The sequence below is a fragment of the Oryx dammah genome, unplaced genomic scaffold (genome assembly GCF_014754425.2).
Source record: "Oryx dammah isolate SB20612 unplaced genomic scaffold, SCBI_Odam_1.1 HiC_scaffold_29, whole genome shotgun sequence".
Lineage (NCBI taxonomy): Eukaryota > Metazoa > Chordata > Mammalia > Artiodactyla > Bovidae > Oryx > Oryx dammah.
Genome location: NW_024070213.1, coordinates 5,041,511 through 5,054,290, shown reverse-complemented (window position 1 = coordinate 5,054,290; position 12,780 = coordinate 5,041,511). Strand labels below are relative to the sequence as shown.

The 12,780-nt window shown below is 59.1% G+C and overlaps 1 protein-coding gene across 1 annotated transcript in view; it reads right to left on the bottom strand.

Moving 5' to 3' along the window:
- The window catches only part of SHISAL1 (shisa like 1), a 51,585-nt gene that overhangs the window by 26,736 nt on the left and 12,069 nt on the right, over positions 1 to 12,780 (bottom strand). The window contains exon 3 of the mRNA XM_040234570.1: positions 10,666 to 10,983. Coding sequence (XP_040090504.1) covers positions 10,666 to 10,983 — 318 coding nt within the window. The remainder of the gene's footprint in view (positions 1 to 10,665; positions 10,984 to 12,780) is intronic.

Genomic DNA, 12,780 nt, shown 5'->3' with positions numbered 1-12,780 from the left:
TTCACTCCTTGGTCTGACATTTACCAGGTGCCTACTGTATGCCCAGCTCTAGGCAGATAAAAATGCAGTCACTTCGTTATAGAGCACCTACTTCCGGGTGCTGGCAGCACGGCCGGGCACAGGACAGACCAATCCCATCTCCCTCAGGATTCGAGACAGCAGACAAGAAATCAAACTCAACAGAGGTGGTGAGCTCCACATAGAAACCAAAAGAGAGAAAGGAGGAGGAGAAGGAGGTGGTGGGTGGAGGTGGGGGGGCTGTTGCTATTTATAAACCTTGGCCCAGGAAGGCCTGTTGGAGCAGGTGACATCCGAGCAGGTGTCTGGTGGAAGGAAGGGAGCGAGCCCCGCAGGTGTCTGGGAGGAGAGCATTTCAGGCAAAGGGAGCAGCAGGTGCAAAGGCCCTGGGGTGGGGGTGGGCCTGTCCAGCTCAGGAACCAGGGAGGCCAGTGTGGCCGGGGCTACTGGGAGAGAGGAGGGCAGAGGAACTGGGGAGGGGGTCTCAGGTCAAGCTACGTGGCCAGTGAGAGGCTGCTGGATTCAGCCCCTTGTGAGAGAGGTGTCGGTGGCTGTTGAGTCATGTTTGAAGAGGATCTCCCTGCTGCTGCTGGCCGTTCAGGGTGGGTGGGAGGCAGAGGAGAGAAGCAGAGAGGTTTAGGAGGGGAGAAGATGGGCTGGGACAGCTGGTCTGGGGAGAAGGGCGTGGAGGGAGGGTTCTGGGCTCGTGAGGGCATATGGTTGACGACAGGGCATGTGAAGTGGGAAAGGAGGGCGCGCTCCGGCTGGCTCCGAGATTCTGTCCCAAGCAGACAGCGGGAGGGGGCAGGGGTCCCTGGATGCGCTTGTCCGCCGTGTCTACTGAACAGCCGAGAGGCTGGAGTCAGGGGAGACAGGAGATGGGGGTGGAGACGGAGCCAGGCAGGGGTCCGGTGCAGCTCGACAAGACCCAAAACATGGGCCGGGTGGGGTTCCCGGGGTGGTGAAGGTGGGGAGAAGAGGGCCCAAGAAGGGCCCTCCGGTGTGCAAGGTTGGGGAGACAAGGATGGAGCAGCGGAGTGGACTCAGGCACAGCCAATGAGGGCCTGGGAGCCACGAGAGGTGGTACCCAGGACCTGGGGTTCCCCGCTTTTCTTCAGCATTCTCCCTCATCTGACACACTGCCAAGCTGCTCTCTCTGCCTGTTCTCTACTTCCAGAAAACTCCTACTCATTCACCGAAACCCTTTCTCATGTTGACTGCTCTCTGGTATTCGGCCAAGAGGGCTATGGGCCCTGGGGACAGCTGACTGCCATCTTCAACATCCTAGAAAGCCTGCCACACCCCAATGAGATGCGGGGAGAGCTGGAAAACATGTGCTCAGCTATTTCTATATGTCAGGCTCTTCCCATGTCTCGTTTAGCCAGACAGCACCCTAGTGGGCTGATTTCAGCACCTGCTTTCCAGGTGAGGGCACTTTGGCTAAGTCACCTGCTGGAGGTCTTCCAGCCATCAGGAAACGGGGCAGCAAGATTCGAACCCAGATCTGTTAAGCCTCCAGGTCTGCCCCTCATCACGCTGCTTCCTGCCTATAAAGCACTAGCAGGCGGCTGGCTTTGGAGGGGTTAGCACTCCATCACTGCGTCTGGGCAGGGACGAGGAGGGGGTTCTGGAAACCCTCTCATCCTGGAGGCCAAGGGAGCTGGGGCACAAGCCAAGGGATGCTCTGAGAGAAGAGAAGCATCACTGGGTGGGAGGTTAGAAGCCCCCAGGTGGCCCAAGACATGGAAGCAGGTCACAGAGCGATGGACCATCGCCTCTCAAGGCACGATGAACAGAGCTATTAAAGCAGAGCTTATGAAAACTTCTCAATAATGCAGGCAGCTCTCCGTGACATAAAGCTGAACTAAAAACCCAGGACACACAGTCTCATGTGCAAAGGCAGCAACCATAAAAGTGGAACAAGGCGCTGGTGACCAGTGAGGGCCAGAGGGGAGAAGGGGCCGCGTTAGGTGGGGAGCCCGTTTGGCCTACTCCTCGCCTGCTCTCCATTGAGCAGGGGCGATTTTACGATGGGAAATTTGGCACAAAAAGAAAGGAAACTCTCCTGGCTACTTGGTGGAGGGCTGAGGCAGAGGAAACGGCTTAAACAGGGAAGTGATAACCAAGACCAGAAAGAAGGGCCCTGGGCTCTGGCTCCCTGCAGCCCCGCCTCCCCAGGCCTGTCGTCACCCTCTCCCAAGAACCCTGAGCCTTGGGGCGGGGGGCGGGCGGGGAGGGGGCGAGACGTTGCGGGAACCGCCCAGGTCACAGGATTCTGGAGGGCAGCCGTGGGATTGGAGCTCTGGGTTGTCTGTGGCTTTCCCTCCAAACCACTTCATCCACCCACTTCCCTTTTGCTCCATATCACAGTTTACTCATTGGTACGAGTGGGAAAATCCCCCAGCAGAGCCCCAGGTGTCCTTGAACGAGGCCTGCTCCTTGCTTCTGGACCCCAGGGGCTCGGGTGTCTTCAAGCATCCAGCTATTTCTTTCAAGGGCTGGGTTGGGGGTCTCTGTCAGGGTTTGTGGCTCTCTCTGCAGGGAAAGAGCAGAAGGAGAAAGCTCTGAGCCCCAGAAAGCTGGAGGGGCATTTCTGGCCTCTTGTGGAATATTGTCAGTGAAGGGGGTTTCACCACAAAAAGAACCTGATGCTCTGATTATTCTAACAGAGAGAAGAACTCTGAGATGCACTGTGTGCCTGGACAGCTGCTTCCTTTGCAGGCTCTGTGGGCCTCACCCCTCACTGCAGCCTGTGGACATTCTGTTTTTCCTACTAGAATACCCTCCCTGTTGTATTTTTAAATTTTTGCATAGTCCTTCAAGACCATTTTAGCCATCACCTCCTCCAGGAAGCTCTCCCTGATGCCCAGGATGGGCAGGTGTCTCCTCTGGGCTCCCTCCAATCAGATCTGATCACTCATTGCCACTGTCCACCCTTAGGTCAGTTTCACTGTGTGTTCAGGTGCCTGGCCCAGGACAGACGTGCAGGAGGTCGGCTCCCATCCCTGGCCCTCTCTGGACCAGAATTGGATGCCACACAACCCCTCTTTCTCCCAGTCCCCTCCCCTGCCCTTGGCCCTGCCCTGGCTGGACTCTGCCGCAAGAAGCCCGTTCCTGCCCGAGTCTTCAGGGGGATGCGGAGGCCCTCAAGCTGTCTCCTGACTCCAGCCTGCTCCTCCCATCCAGCTACCTGGACAAAGGGACCAGGCTGGAGACCCGGCGCTGACAGCCTGGGCTGGAGCAGATGGCCTGGGTTCAACCGCTGAGGCTGCGGGTGGCCAGCGAGGTGACCTTGGGCCAATTACCTGACCTCTCTGTGCCTCGGTTTTCTTGTCCTTAAGATGAGAATGCATCAAATGAGTATTTGAGAGCTAGGAGTGAGGCACGGAGCCAGGCAGACAAAGCCTTCACTCAGTCTTCTGTTCTCCGGGGCTGCGGCCCGACACGGGGCGCCTGACCTGAGTGCTGGAGCAGCGCCGTCTGCCCCTGGGCTCTCCATTGCACATTCACTCCCCAGCGCCGAACCCAAGGGTTCCCTCTCGGCCCCCGCCCCAGCGTTGATTTTCTCCACGGAGAAGTCGGGCTCTCTGCCCTCCCCTGGGTAAGGAGGGACAGGCCAGCTGCTGAGGGGGGAGGGGGTGCTCCCTGGGAATAGCGTCCGTGCTCCCTGCAGTCCTACTGTGCGCTGAGCCCTGGGCTGGGCCCTTCCGTGTGCCCGCCTTCACCTCTTCACCATTGTCCAGAGCAGGTACGGAGACTCAGAGAGGGCCAGCAATGCATTCGAGGACACACAGCAAGTGAGGCCTCTGGGCTGGGCTTTCCGTCACCACCACCCCCATCCCTCAGGTATCCCCCCACCAGTCGTCGAGTCACGCTGATGAACAAACACTCTCCTGGGCTTCCACCAAAGCCATGCAAACAAGATGGAAACTGGGAGAGCTGGCAGAGGTGGTTCCCGCGTCAACCAGCCCGGGTGCGGGGAAGGCAGGGCCCAGCCAGGACGGACGGGATCAGAGGGGACAGGGCCGCGGTGCCCTGACCCAGCTGGAAGCCCCCAGCACTGAAACCCCAGGCCGACTCTGAATCCACTGCCTTCTGAATCCCAGTCACGGAGGCCTTCTCGGTGTCTGATGTGGTGCCAAGGAAAGAGGATATCTCGTCCTCTCCCTTTGTCTCCTAATTTTCTGGAATTTCTCGCCATTGGCTGGTGTCCCTGACAAAACCACACACCAGAGACTCTGGTCGCAGAGCCGGGAAGAAAGTGATGGCTGCGCTCTGCCCAGTGTGGGGGAGGCTCGAGTTGGGTGAACTCCAGAGACCCCATGGGGGAGGCACGGATGAGTTCTGCAATGAGCTGGGTGGGTTCTAGGTGAGGGAGGGCGGAGACGGAAGAGGCTCTGAGATCGACAGGGGCTGCGGCGGTTGGCTCAGGACTGGACTTTCTTCTGGGAGACTTTGGACTAGAGAGACCCTGGCTGAGGTCCGTAGACTTCCTAGTGTGGCTGCGGGCAGGTCACTTAGCCTCTCTGGGCCTGTGTTTGCTCATCTGTGAAAGGGGATGAAAAAGCTGCACAGCTCAGTTCTCAAGGAGGGGGAGTTAGCAGGGAAACAATGATAGGGGTGGGTCTAAACAGCAAATGTCACCAAGGTTTCCCCTGCTCGACTTGCTTGCTCACTTGTGTCTTAGAGGGAAGAGGGCAAAGCCTGAGGCTTCAGAGAAACTGAGGTAGGCTGGAAAGGGTCTTGGGGGCCAGAATATGAGCTGAAGCCCCTTAGCTGGGGGCGATGGGGAGGTGGGATGAACCAGAGGGGACCAGGCAGGGACCATGGGGTGGGGTGGGAATCCTAGAAGGCAACCAGAACGTCAACAGGTCCCAAGACCTCACTGTGAAGTTAGGCCGTGATTGTCCCCATTTTACAGATAAGGAAAACGAGGCTCAGACAGGTCCAGAGGAGTCAAGCTGGGATTCAAAGCCAGGAGCGTCTGACCGCGATCCTCAGTGACAACTCATGTGAATACGGCGATACAGCAGCAGGGGGGATAACACCGTGTCTTGGGGACCCCTCTCCCCACAGCTGCAGCAAGAAGCCTGGGTGGTTCCCGCAGCACCCCAGACCCCCTCCTCTTTCTCCTTTAGGCCTCCCACACTCCTGGGGGGCTGGCACTGGCAAACAGGCACACAGCCTGAGGGCCATGATGACACGGCAGGGGTGGGTAGCTCCAGCTCTGCAGCTGCGTGTCAACCAAAAAGCACTTGCTGAGCACCTACTGCACGCCCTGAACACCAGACATGCCTGCAGTGGGCGCAGGTTCCAACCCCGGGGAACCGTGGCACAGTGACAGAGACGAGGCCCACCGGGAGCTCGACCCTGAGCTGGGGCAAAAAGATAACCGGGTAGGGGGAGATGCAGGGGGAGGGTGGTGGGAAGGAGACTCAGAGCCAAGAACTGCCCTCCTGCAGCCGGTGAGCTGGCCGGTGTGTGAGGGGCGTCAAGGTGAAACGTCCCTACACGCAGAAGAAAACCAGCGTGTCAGGGGCACAAGGGAGAAGTGTGAGCCGCCAGCTGTACCCAACTCTGCGACCCCGTGGACTGCAGCCCGCCAGGCCCCTCTGTCCATGGGATTCTCCGGGCAAGGACACTGGAGTGGTTTGCCGTTTACTTCTCCAGGGGGACGTGATGAGCAAATATCGGGGGCATCGTGCCACCACTTTTCGGAAGGAAATGAGCCAGGGGAGACTGAGCCTGCAGGGTATCTCAGCAGGAAACGCTGCAGTCTGGGGTTGTTACCGTGTAAACAACGGACACTGGCTTATTCCTGAAATGAGCCAAAGGCGGCTGCCCTTGATTCCCTCGGATTATCCCCGATCCCGATCCAGACCAAAAGCTCCACAACTCAGGGGCTGAAGGGTCCCTGCTCTAGACAACGGTGATGAGAGGTGGCCTTGGTCGCCCCAAGGCCTTCCTGAGAGGTGAAACCGGTGGTGAGGATATGGCATTTCCAGTGAAGGAGATGGAGGCACTGTGTGTCTGCTGGGACTCAGGCACGTGATGCTCGGAGATGCAGGCTCGGCCTCTGAAGCTGCTTTTCAAGGGGCAGCCTGGGGCCACTTCAGCCCATGCGCTACTGGAGGACTTTCTGATGAAGAGGCTCCTGCCCCCTCCCGTGGAAGAGGCCACCCCTCTAGAAGCTCTGCGAGCCCCCAGCAGAGAGGCCACTGGCCCTGGGCTGGGGCCCTGCTCAGTCTCCCCTTTCCTGGCTGACCTGGGCACGTCAACAAACTCCTTATTGCCCCCCACCCCTCAGCTTCCGTATCTGAAAATGGGTCTCAACACCCTTACAGGACAAGTGGCGTGTGGCTGGCCTGTTCGGGGTGAAGACTGCTTCTGCCTCCCCGTCAATCCTGGCAGGGCAGGACCTATACCGTGTTTATTTACCCAAATGTGAAATGACCTCAAGAATCGCCAACACCTGGGTTTACTTCTCAGGGTGATTACGACCCCTGCCTGGTATTTACACGGGGACACGGAGGCACTGGCTGGCGGCGTGGCCTGCCTGAGGTCGCAGAGCCCACATGTGGCGCAGGTGGGCCTTGACTTTGAGCCATCTGACTCCTGCCCCAAGAGATGAGCTGCTTCCAACAGCACCAGCAGAGACGACGACGCTAACATAACCCGCTTACGAAGGGTGGTGGCTTTATAATTGACAGGCGCCAGCCCCACCGATGGAGCCGGTGACGGGCGTCTGGGGTGCGGTCAGCGCTCTACTTCCTTCTCTCCCCTGTCGCTGACCTTGTCTCCGTCTGTGTCTCTGTGCCCTGACCAGCTGACATGGAGTCGATCCCTGCTGACTGTCTGGAGGAGGGTAGGGGGCAGCACCTATGGCCTCCTCTGTGGGTTTCTGAGCGTTCGCTGAGCCCTGCCCCACACAGGACTCGGCTGGAGTGCTGAGGGTCAACTCAGTCCACTGCTGGGTGTCCAGGCCCAGCCCTCCTCCCAGCCGCTGGACCGGGCAGCGGCAGCCCCCTGGGGCCTCTCCTCCGGGGTGCCTATGACAAGCCTCCTGCCTCAGTCTCCCTTGGAGTTGTCTAGAGCTGGTCTTGACTCAAGTCCTCTGTCCCCAAATAAGGGCCAGAACGGGCATATGAGGCCCCCAGAAGAGGGATGCACCTCGTGATGGAGACCCTGGGAACCAAGCCCCCGTTCCAAGAGGAAAACCCCTGGTCCTCCTCCCTGTGTGGGGAGAAGCTGGGCTGTGGGCCAGGAATGGAGGTGCCTCCAGAAGCTGGAGCAGCTGGGATCATCCGCGTAGTACAGGACTTGGATGGGGGAAGAGGGGAGAGAGAGGCCACCGAGAGTTCTGGAGGTGAAAGTCGAAAGAAAGAGGACGAGACAGGCTTAGGGAGCAGCTGACAGGCTCCGTGCTCCAGGAGAAGCATCTCTGCGATGCCCCGGGGAAGCACTCACAATGGCTGGAATGTGGGTGTTTGGAAGACGCAGGTGACGATTCGGAGTAAAGCGGCCCAGACTCGAGCTCTTGTTCCAGGAGAAACACTGATGACAGCACCCTGGCCCCCACCCTCCAGCCACCCCCGACCCCTGGTTTGACAGCACCGTGAGCACGCCACAGCCCTCCCCCTGCCTGCCCCCCTCCACTGCTGTCCACGGAGAGGCTTGTTTGACCTCGGCCCGCTCAGCCCCACAGCCTGCCTGTGCCCTCCTGTAGGGGTGGCAACCTCCATCCCGGGATGGTTGCTCTCAACTTCAACTTCATTTGCCCTGCTTGCATCTGCATCCCCAGCTCCCACACAAAGGCAGGGAGGGGCAGGGGCTGTTTGGAGAACTTTAGCTGAACCGAACAATGTAAAGGAAGACAGGTCCACACCAGGAGGGGGCAGGGATTCCTGGCAGCCCAGAGGGTGGGGAGCTGCCATGCAGCGGCAGGAGGGCAGGGGCTGGAGCCAGACTGCTCACCAGCCTGACCCCCATCATGTGCTGACCCTGCTGACTGGGGACCTTGGGACTGGTGCCCGTGCCCACGGGATCCTGGTGAGGACGAAAGGATGGAGACAGTGCCCAGAACACAGCAAGCCCTCAGTAGACGTTGCCGGAGCCAAGAGCATTCACTCCTTGAACCAAGGAGGCCCAGCAACACGAAGATCTGTTCCGCTCTCAAAGTCCATCCCTTCTCCCCTCAGCTGGCAAACCAGAAGCCCAAACAGGATCCCCCGGTCCAAGGTCACACAGGGTGTGGAGGGCAGAACGGGAGGCAGGCACCACTCCGGGGACCCCCTACCCCCCATTAGGTCCTTGCATGTTCCTGATGCTCACTCTTGAAGGAAGGCTCATGTAGTGATGGAAACCCCATTCTGAGTCTGCCACTGCGACCCAGGAGGGCACGCAGTGGCCCTGAGTTCCAAAGAAACGTCTCCCCCTGCAGACAGCAGACCCTGTGGGCCATGACCTCAGCCTTTCGTACAGTTGCCATGAACTTGAACGTCACGGACCACCCCCCAAAGCTTGCACGCCCTTTCCCCTCCACAGACAGTCTTATCTGGGTAGCACAGCACAGTGCCTGGTACACAGGAGGCACGTGATTGTACCACGTTGAAAGGGGGAGACCTTGGAGACAGGCAAGGGTTAACAGCAAGGTAGAGACAGAACTGTTAAGACCAGATGCAGCAACTCTATGGTGCAGGGAAGCCATCCGGGTTCTGAGGAGCATGCGTGCGTGCTAAGTCGCTGCAGTTGTGCCCAACTCTGCAACCCTGTGGACTGTAGCCTGCCAGGGTCCTCTGTCCCTGGGACTCTCCAGGTAAGAATACTGGAGTGGGTTGCCTGCAGGCAGAATGGCATCTCCCCAGAAAGATGGGCTCACATCGTGGTCTTGTCAAGTACACAGGGAGGGATGGAGGGATGCGGCAGAACTACCTTCGTCTACACAGTAGATTCTCAGCTCTCAGAACATTTGGCTCCTGGGAATGACATTTTCCAGTGGTTCTCAAACTGTCATGCCTACAGGCATCACCTCCAGAGATTTCTGATCAGGAGGCTCTGGCTGAGACCCAGGAATTTATTTTGACAAACACCCCAGGTGTGTCTGCAGTGAGAGACCCACATTTCAGGAAACCCCACCTTTGGGGCTGAGCCAACAGCTGTTTCATGGTCTGTAGCTTTGGGTGGGCTTGTGCGTCCCCTCCCCGCTCCTCAAAGTGAAGAGCAGCCCCTTCTCCACCCATCACCTCCACATTACCGGGAGCCCGGCTCGGGTGCCCTCCCCAGAGGACCCACCCAGTCTCCACTTGTCCAGCTGAGCTGAGCAAGCCTGCCTCTTTGTCTCCTGTGTGACAGATGGGGCAATTACTCGATCAATAAGCACAAGCTGATTTAAGTGTATCTTATTAATTATTTAAGTCATCCATTATTGAAAAGGTCACAATCTGTTAGCTACTTAAACGATCATGAACTAGCTGGGCTGCGTCTCCAACAAAGAAGCATCAACAGTTCACTGAGCACCTACTATGCGCCAGGCATTTTGTTTGATCCTCAGGACACCCCTGGGGCGGCGGGAGGTGGGGATGGGCAGTGTAGGTCCTTACACTCTGCTCCTTCACAAAGATGTGCAGGTAAGGAGGGTGAAGGGGCTTGCCCCAAGTTACGAAGCTGATAACTGGCAGAGCTGGGGCCGGGCTGCCTGTCAAGCTCATGGACTTGGCACAGCTCACCGTGTTGTAGGTTTCTGCACCGGGATCTTGCAGGCTGACTCAGTACTGTTATGTCCTGGGATGATGTGCCCCATGCCCTGTGTGTCCATGGCTGCAGCTCCACCCCTGCAGAGTACCTGAACCTCACACCTGACTCTGAACTTGAGCATCTCTGCTCAGCTTGGCTCCTCCAGGGGCTGGTGCCTGTGCTTGGTGCTGGCTGGCCGCACAGTGGGGTCCTGCTCCAAAACACACAGACCCCCCTCCCCTTTGCCTCCAGCCCCGCACTGCCCAGGGACCCCCAGGTTAGTTATCCCCCATCCCCCACCAGACTGGAGACAGATAGATCTGAGGCAGGATAATGGGGGGTCTGCTGGGGTAGCCACCCTATCAGGCCAACCAAGATCCCCCTTGCCGACTTTCTTCCCTTCCCCTGAGCCGTCACTGAGCAGCCTGATTGCATCACCCTCAGATGCCTTTCTGTGACTCAACATACATGCACGATGGAACCCAGTAATATGCTTATTTTTAAACTTGATGCTGGAAAAAAGGCTTCTCCCTCAGCCCCTGGCAGATCAATTTGCGTCCTCTGACCAGACTGTGAAAACTTGGAAAGCCATCCAATTTCCCTTTTTGCCTTGGGAGCCAGGAAAGCCATCATCCAATTTCCCCTTTCTGCCTTGGCAGCCAGGAAACTCACAACTCCATTTCATGCTCAACGCCAACAGCTCTCACACCAGAATCTGAGTAAAACAAACTTGCAAGCTTTGTTCCTAAGCTCCATTTCAACCTTTTCATACAGGCACATGTTATTACCAGGAGCCACTTCAAACTTTTCTTGGCAAATAAGCAAATAGTCCAGTAATCGACGAGCCAGACCCAGCAGCAATAATGATTCGGCATTTTCCAAGCTCATCAAAGACAAGCGATGGCGGCGACTCACCAGGCGGACGAGCTCTGGAAAGTCATCAGCGGCGGGGTGTGGCTGTCTCGCTGCAGCGTGTGCACGGCCTGGGGGGCTTGCGGCAGGGGGCCCGGGGGAGGCTGGGGCTGCGGGGCTGGCTGCCCTGGCCGGGGGGCCCGGGCAGGGTTCCCCCAGCGCCGGGGGTCCTGTTTCATCCACCGTCCGTGGATGCCCCACCGCGCCAGGTAAACCTTGCAGACGTCGTAGTTCATTGCCGAGTAATACAAAAGATCCAGGACCAGCAGCATCAGCACGAAGAAGCCGTAGATCCACACTCCCAGCAAGGCGGTGTAGTTGCTGCGGGCAAACAGAGAGAGGCTGAGAGACGCAGCGCCCCGCGGGGGCTGCAGCTAGGCAGCGGGGTCGATTAGAAGATGTGGTTCGGAGGCTGCTTTGGGGGTGCTGGGCCCCTCTAGGGGGACAGGGAATCTTGGCTCCCTCTTCTCACGCCCCCCTCCCACCACTGCCGCTCCCCAACCTGCCCTGCTGGCTGCCCCCCGGATCCCACTGCCCTGGGCCCTGTCCCACCCAAGCACCCCCTACAAGAATCCACATCCTTGGGTGGGAACCCTGGTGGGGGCCCACACTGCTAGACCCTCTGGAAGGAATTCTCAGCTGGACACCTGGGGCTCATGTGGTGTGGGAGCCCCTACTTCCACCCTCCTTCCCTCCCCACTCCTCCGCCCAGACTGGCCAGCTGCCTCCCGCAGGTGGCCCGCGCTTGCCCACCCTCCTAGCCCTTGCTGAAGCCATTCCCACCATGGAGGAGGCTCTCAGAACCCCCTCTCTCACCACCCCTTCCCTTCCCCCTCCAGCTCTTCCCTATTCTTCTGAGCCCAGGGCAAATGCAGGAAGTCCATTGTCTTCGGATGCACTGACCCAAGTTCCTGCCTCCCAGCGTCCACCTGGGGCCACTGAGCACCCCGAAGTTCTGCGTGGAACGCAGCCAGACCTCCCCACCCAGGGCCAGCTCCACCCCAGCCTGCTCCATTACACCCCCTGCTCCTCCACCTCAGAAGCCCAGGACTCAGGGCATGGGCTCAGCTGCCTTCCCCCAACCCCATGCAGCAGACACCGGTCCATCTGCCCCACCAGCCACGTGCTTTTCCAGCCTGCCCCACGGCCGCTACCCCACCCAGTCCTCCCCACCAGGCACAGCCAGGGGTCTCAGGGCCCTGACATCGGTTCTCTTATTCTTCACCCAGCACTTCCACACTGAGGTCTGGTCTGTCCTCCAGAAGCAGAGATGATGGGGGTTCTGAGCCGTAGATGCCTCTTTGTGAAGGAGTGCTGGTCTCCTGCCAAGGCGCCTCCACCCTTGAGGAGCTTCCCAGGGTCTGAACCTTCTGCCCGGCCAGCACTTTCAATGCCCCCAGTCCCTTACTTCCTCTCCTGCTTGACTCCTACCACCACCTCTTGGAGACTGCCTCCCCCCGGAAGCCTCCCTGATACACTGCTCCACCTACCCGGGCTGGGAGTCTTCCCTCTAGGAGGGCCCTTCAAACCCTCCTCCGCCACCCAGGGCCATGCTAGCCGGGGTCCATGTGTATCCTCCCGCCCATGCCAGGGTCTGAGTCTCCCCGGAGTGCCCAGATGGTCGGGGAGGCTGCTTCCTGGCCTCGCCATGGCAGCTGGAGTAGCTGAGCTCCAAACAGTGCCTGCCCGGGACTGCGACTGTTTAAAGGGACCGACTTATTACTCAATGCCTCCTCCATCTGCTGCCTGCTGTGGGCATCTGTGCAGGTGGGCGTGCACAGGCGGTGGCGGAGAGGAGGTGCTCCCAGGAGGCAGAGCCGGCATCCAGCCCCGTTGCCCCACATTCCACGGGGAGAGACCCGCCCCGGCTCCTGGCAGACAGGCTCCCTGGGTGTCCTGGGTCCCCACAGCAGGGCCCCCTAGATGCTGTCTGAAGCCTGGAGCCTGGAGGCCCGGCTCTGGCCTCTTCTCGGCCTGGCTTTGCTGTGTGGCCTGGGAGGACACTGGTGTGTTTCTGGTTTTGGAGGAGATGGAGTAGAGCTCCTCCCAGTCTCGGCTTCTAGACTCTGGATCTTTCCCGCTTGGTTCACCCGTGCTCAGCCTCGGCCTCTGCAGTGA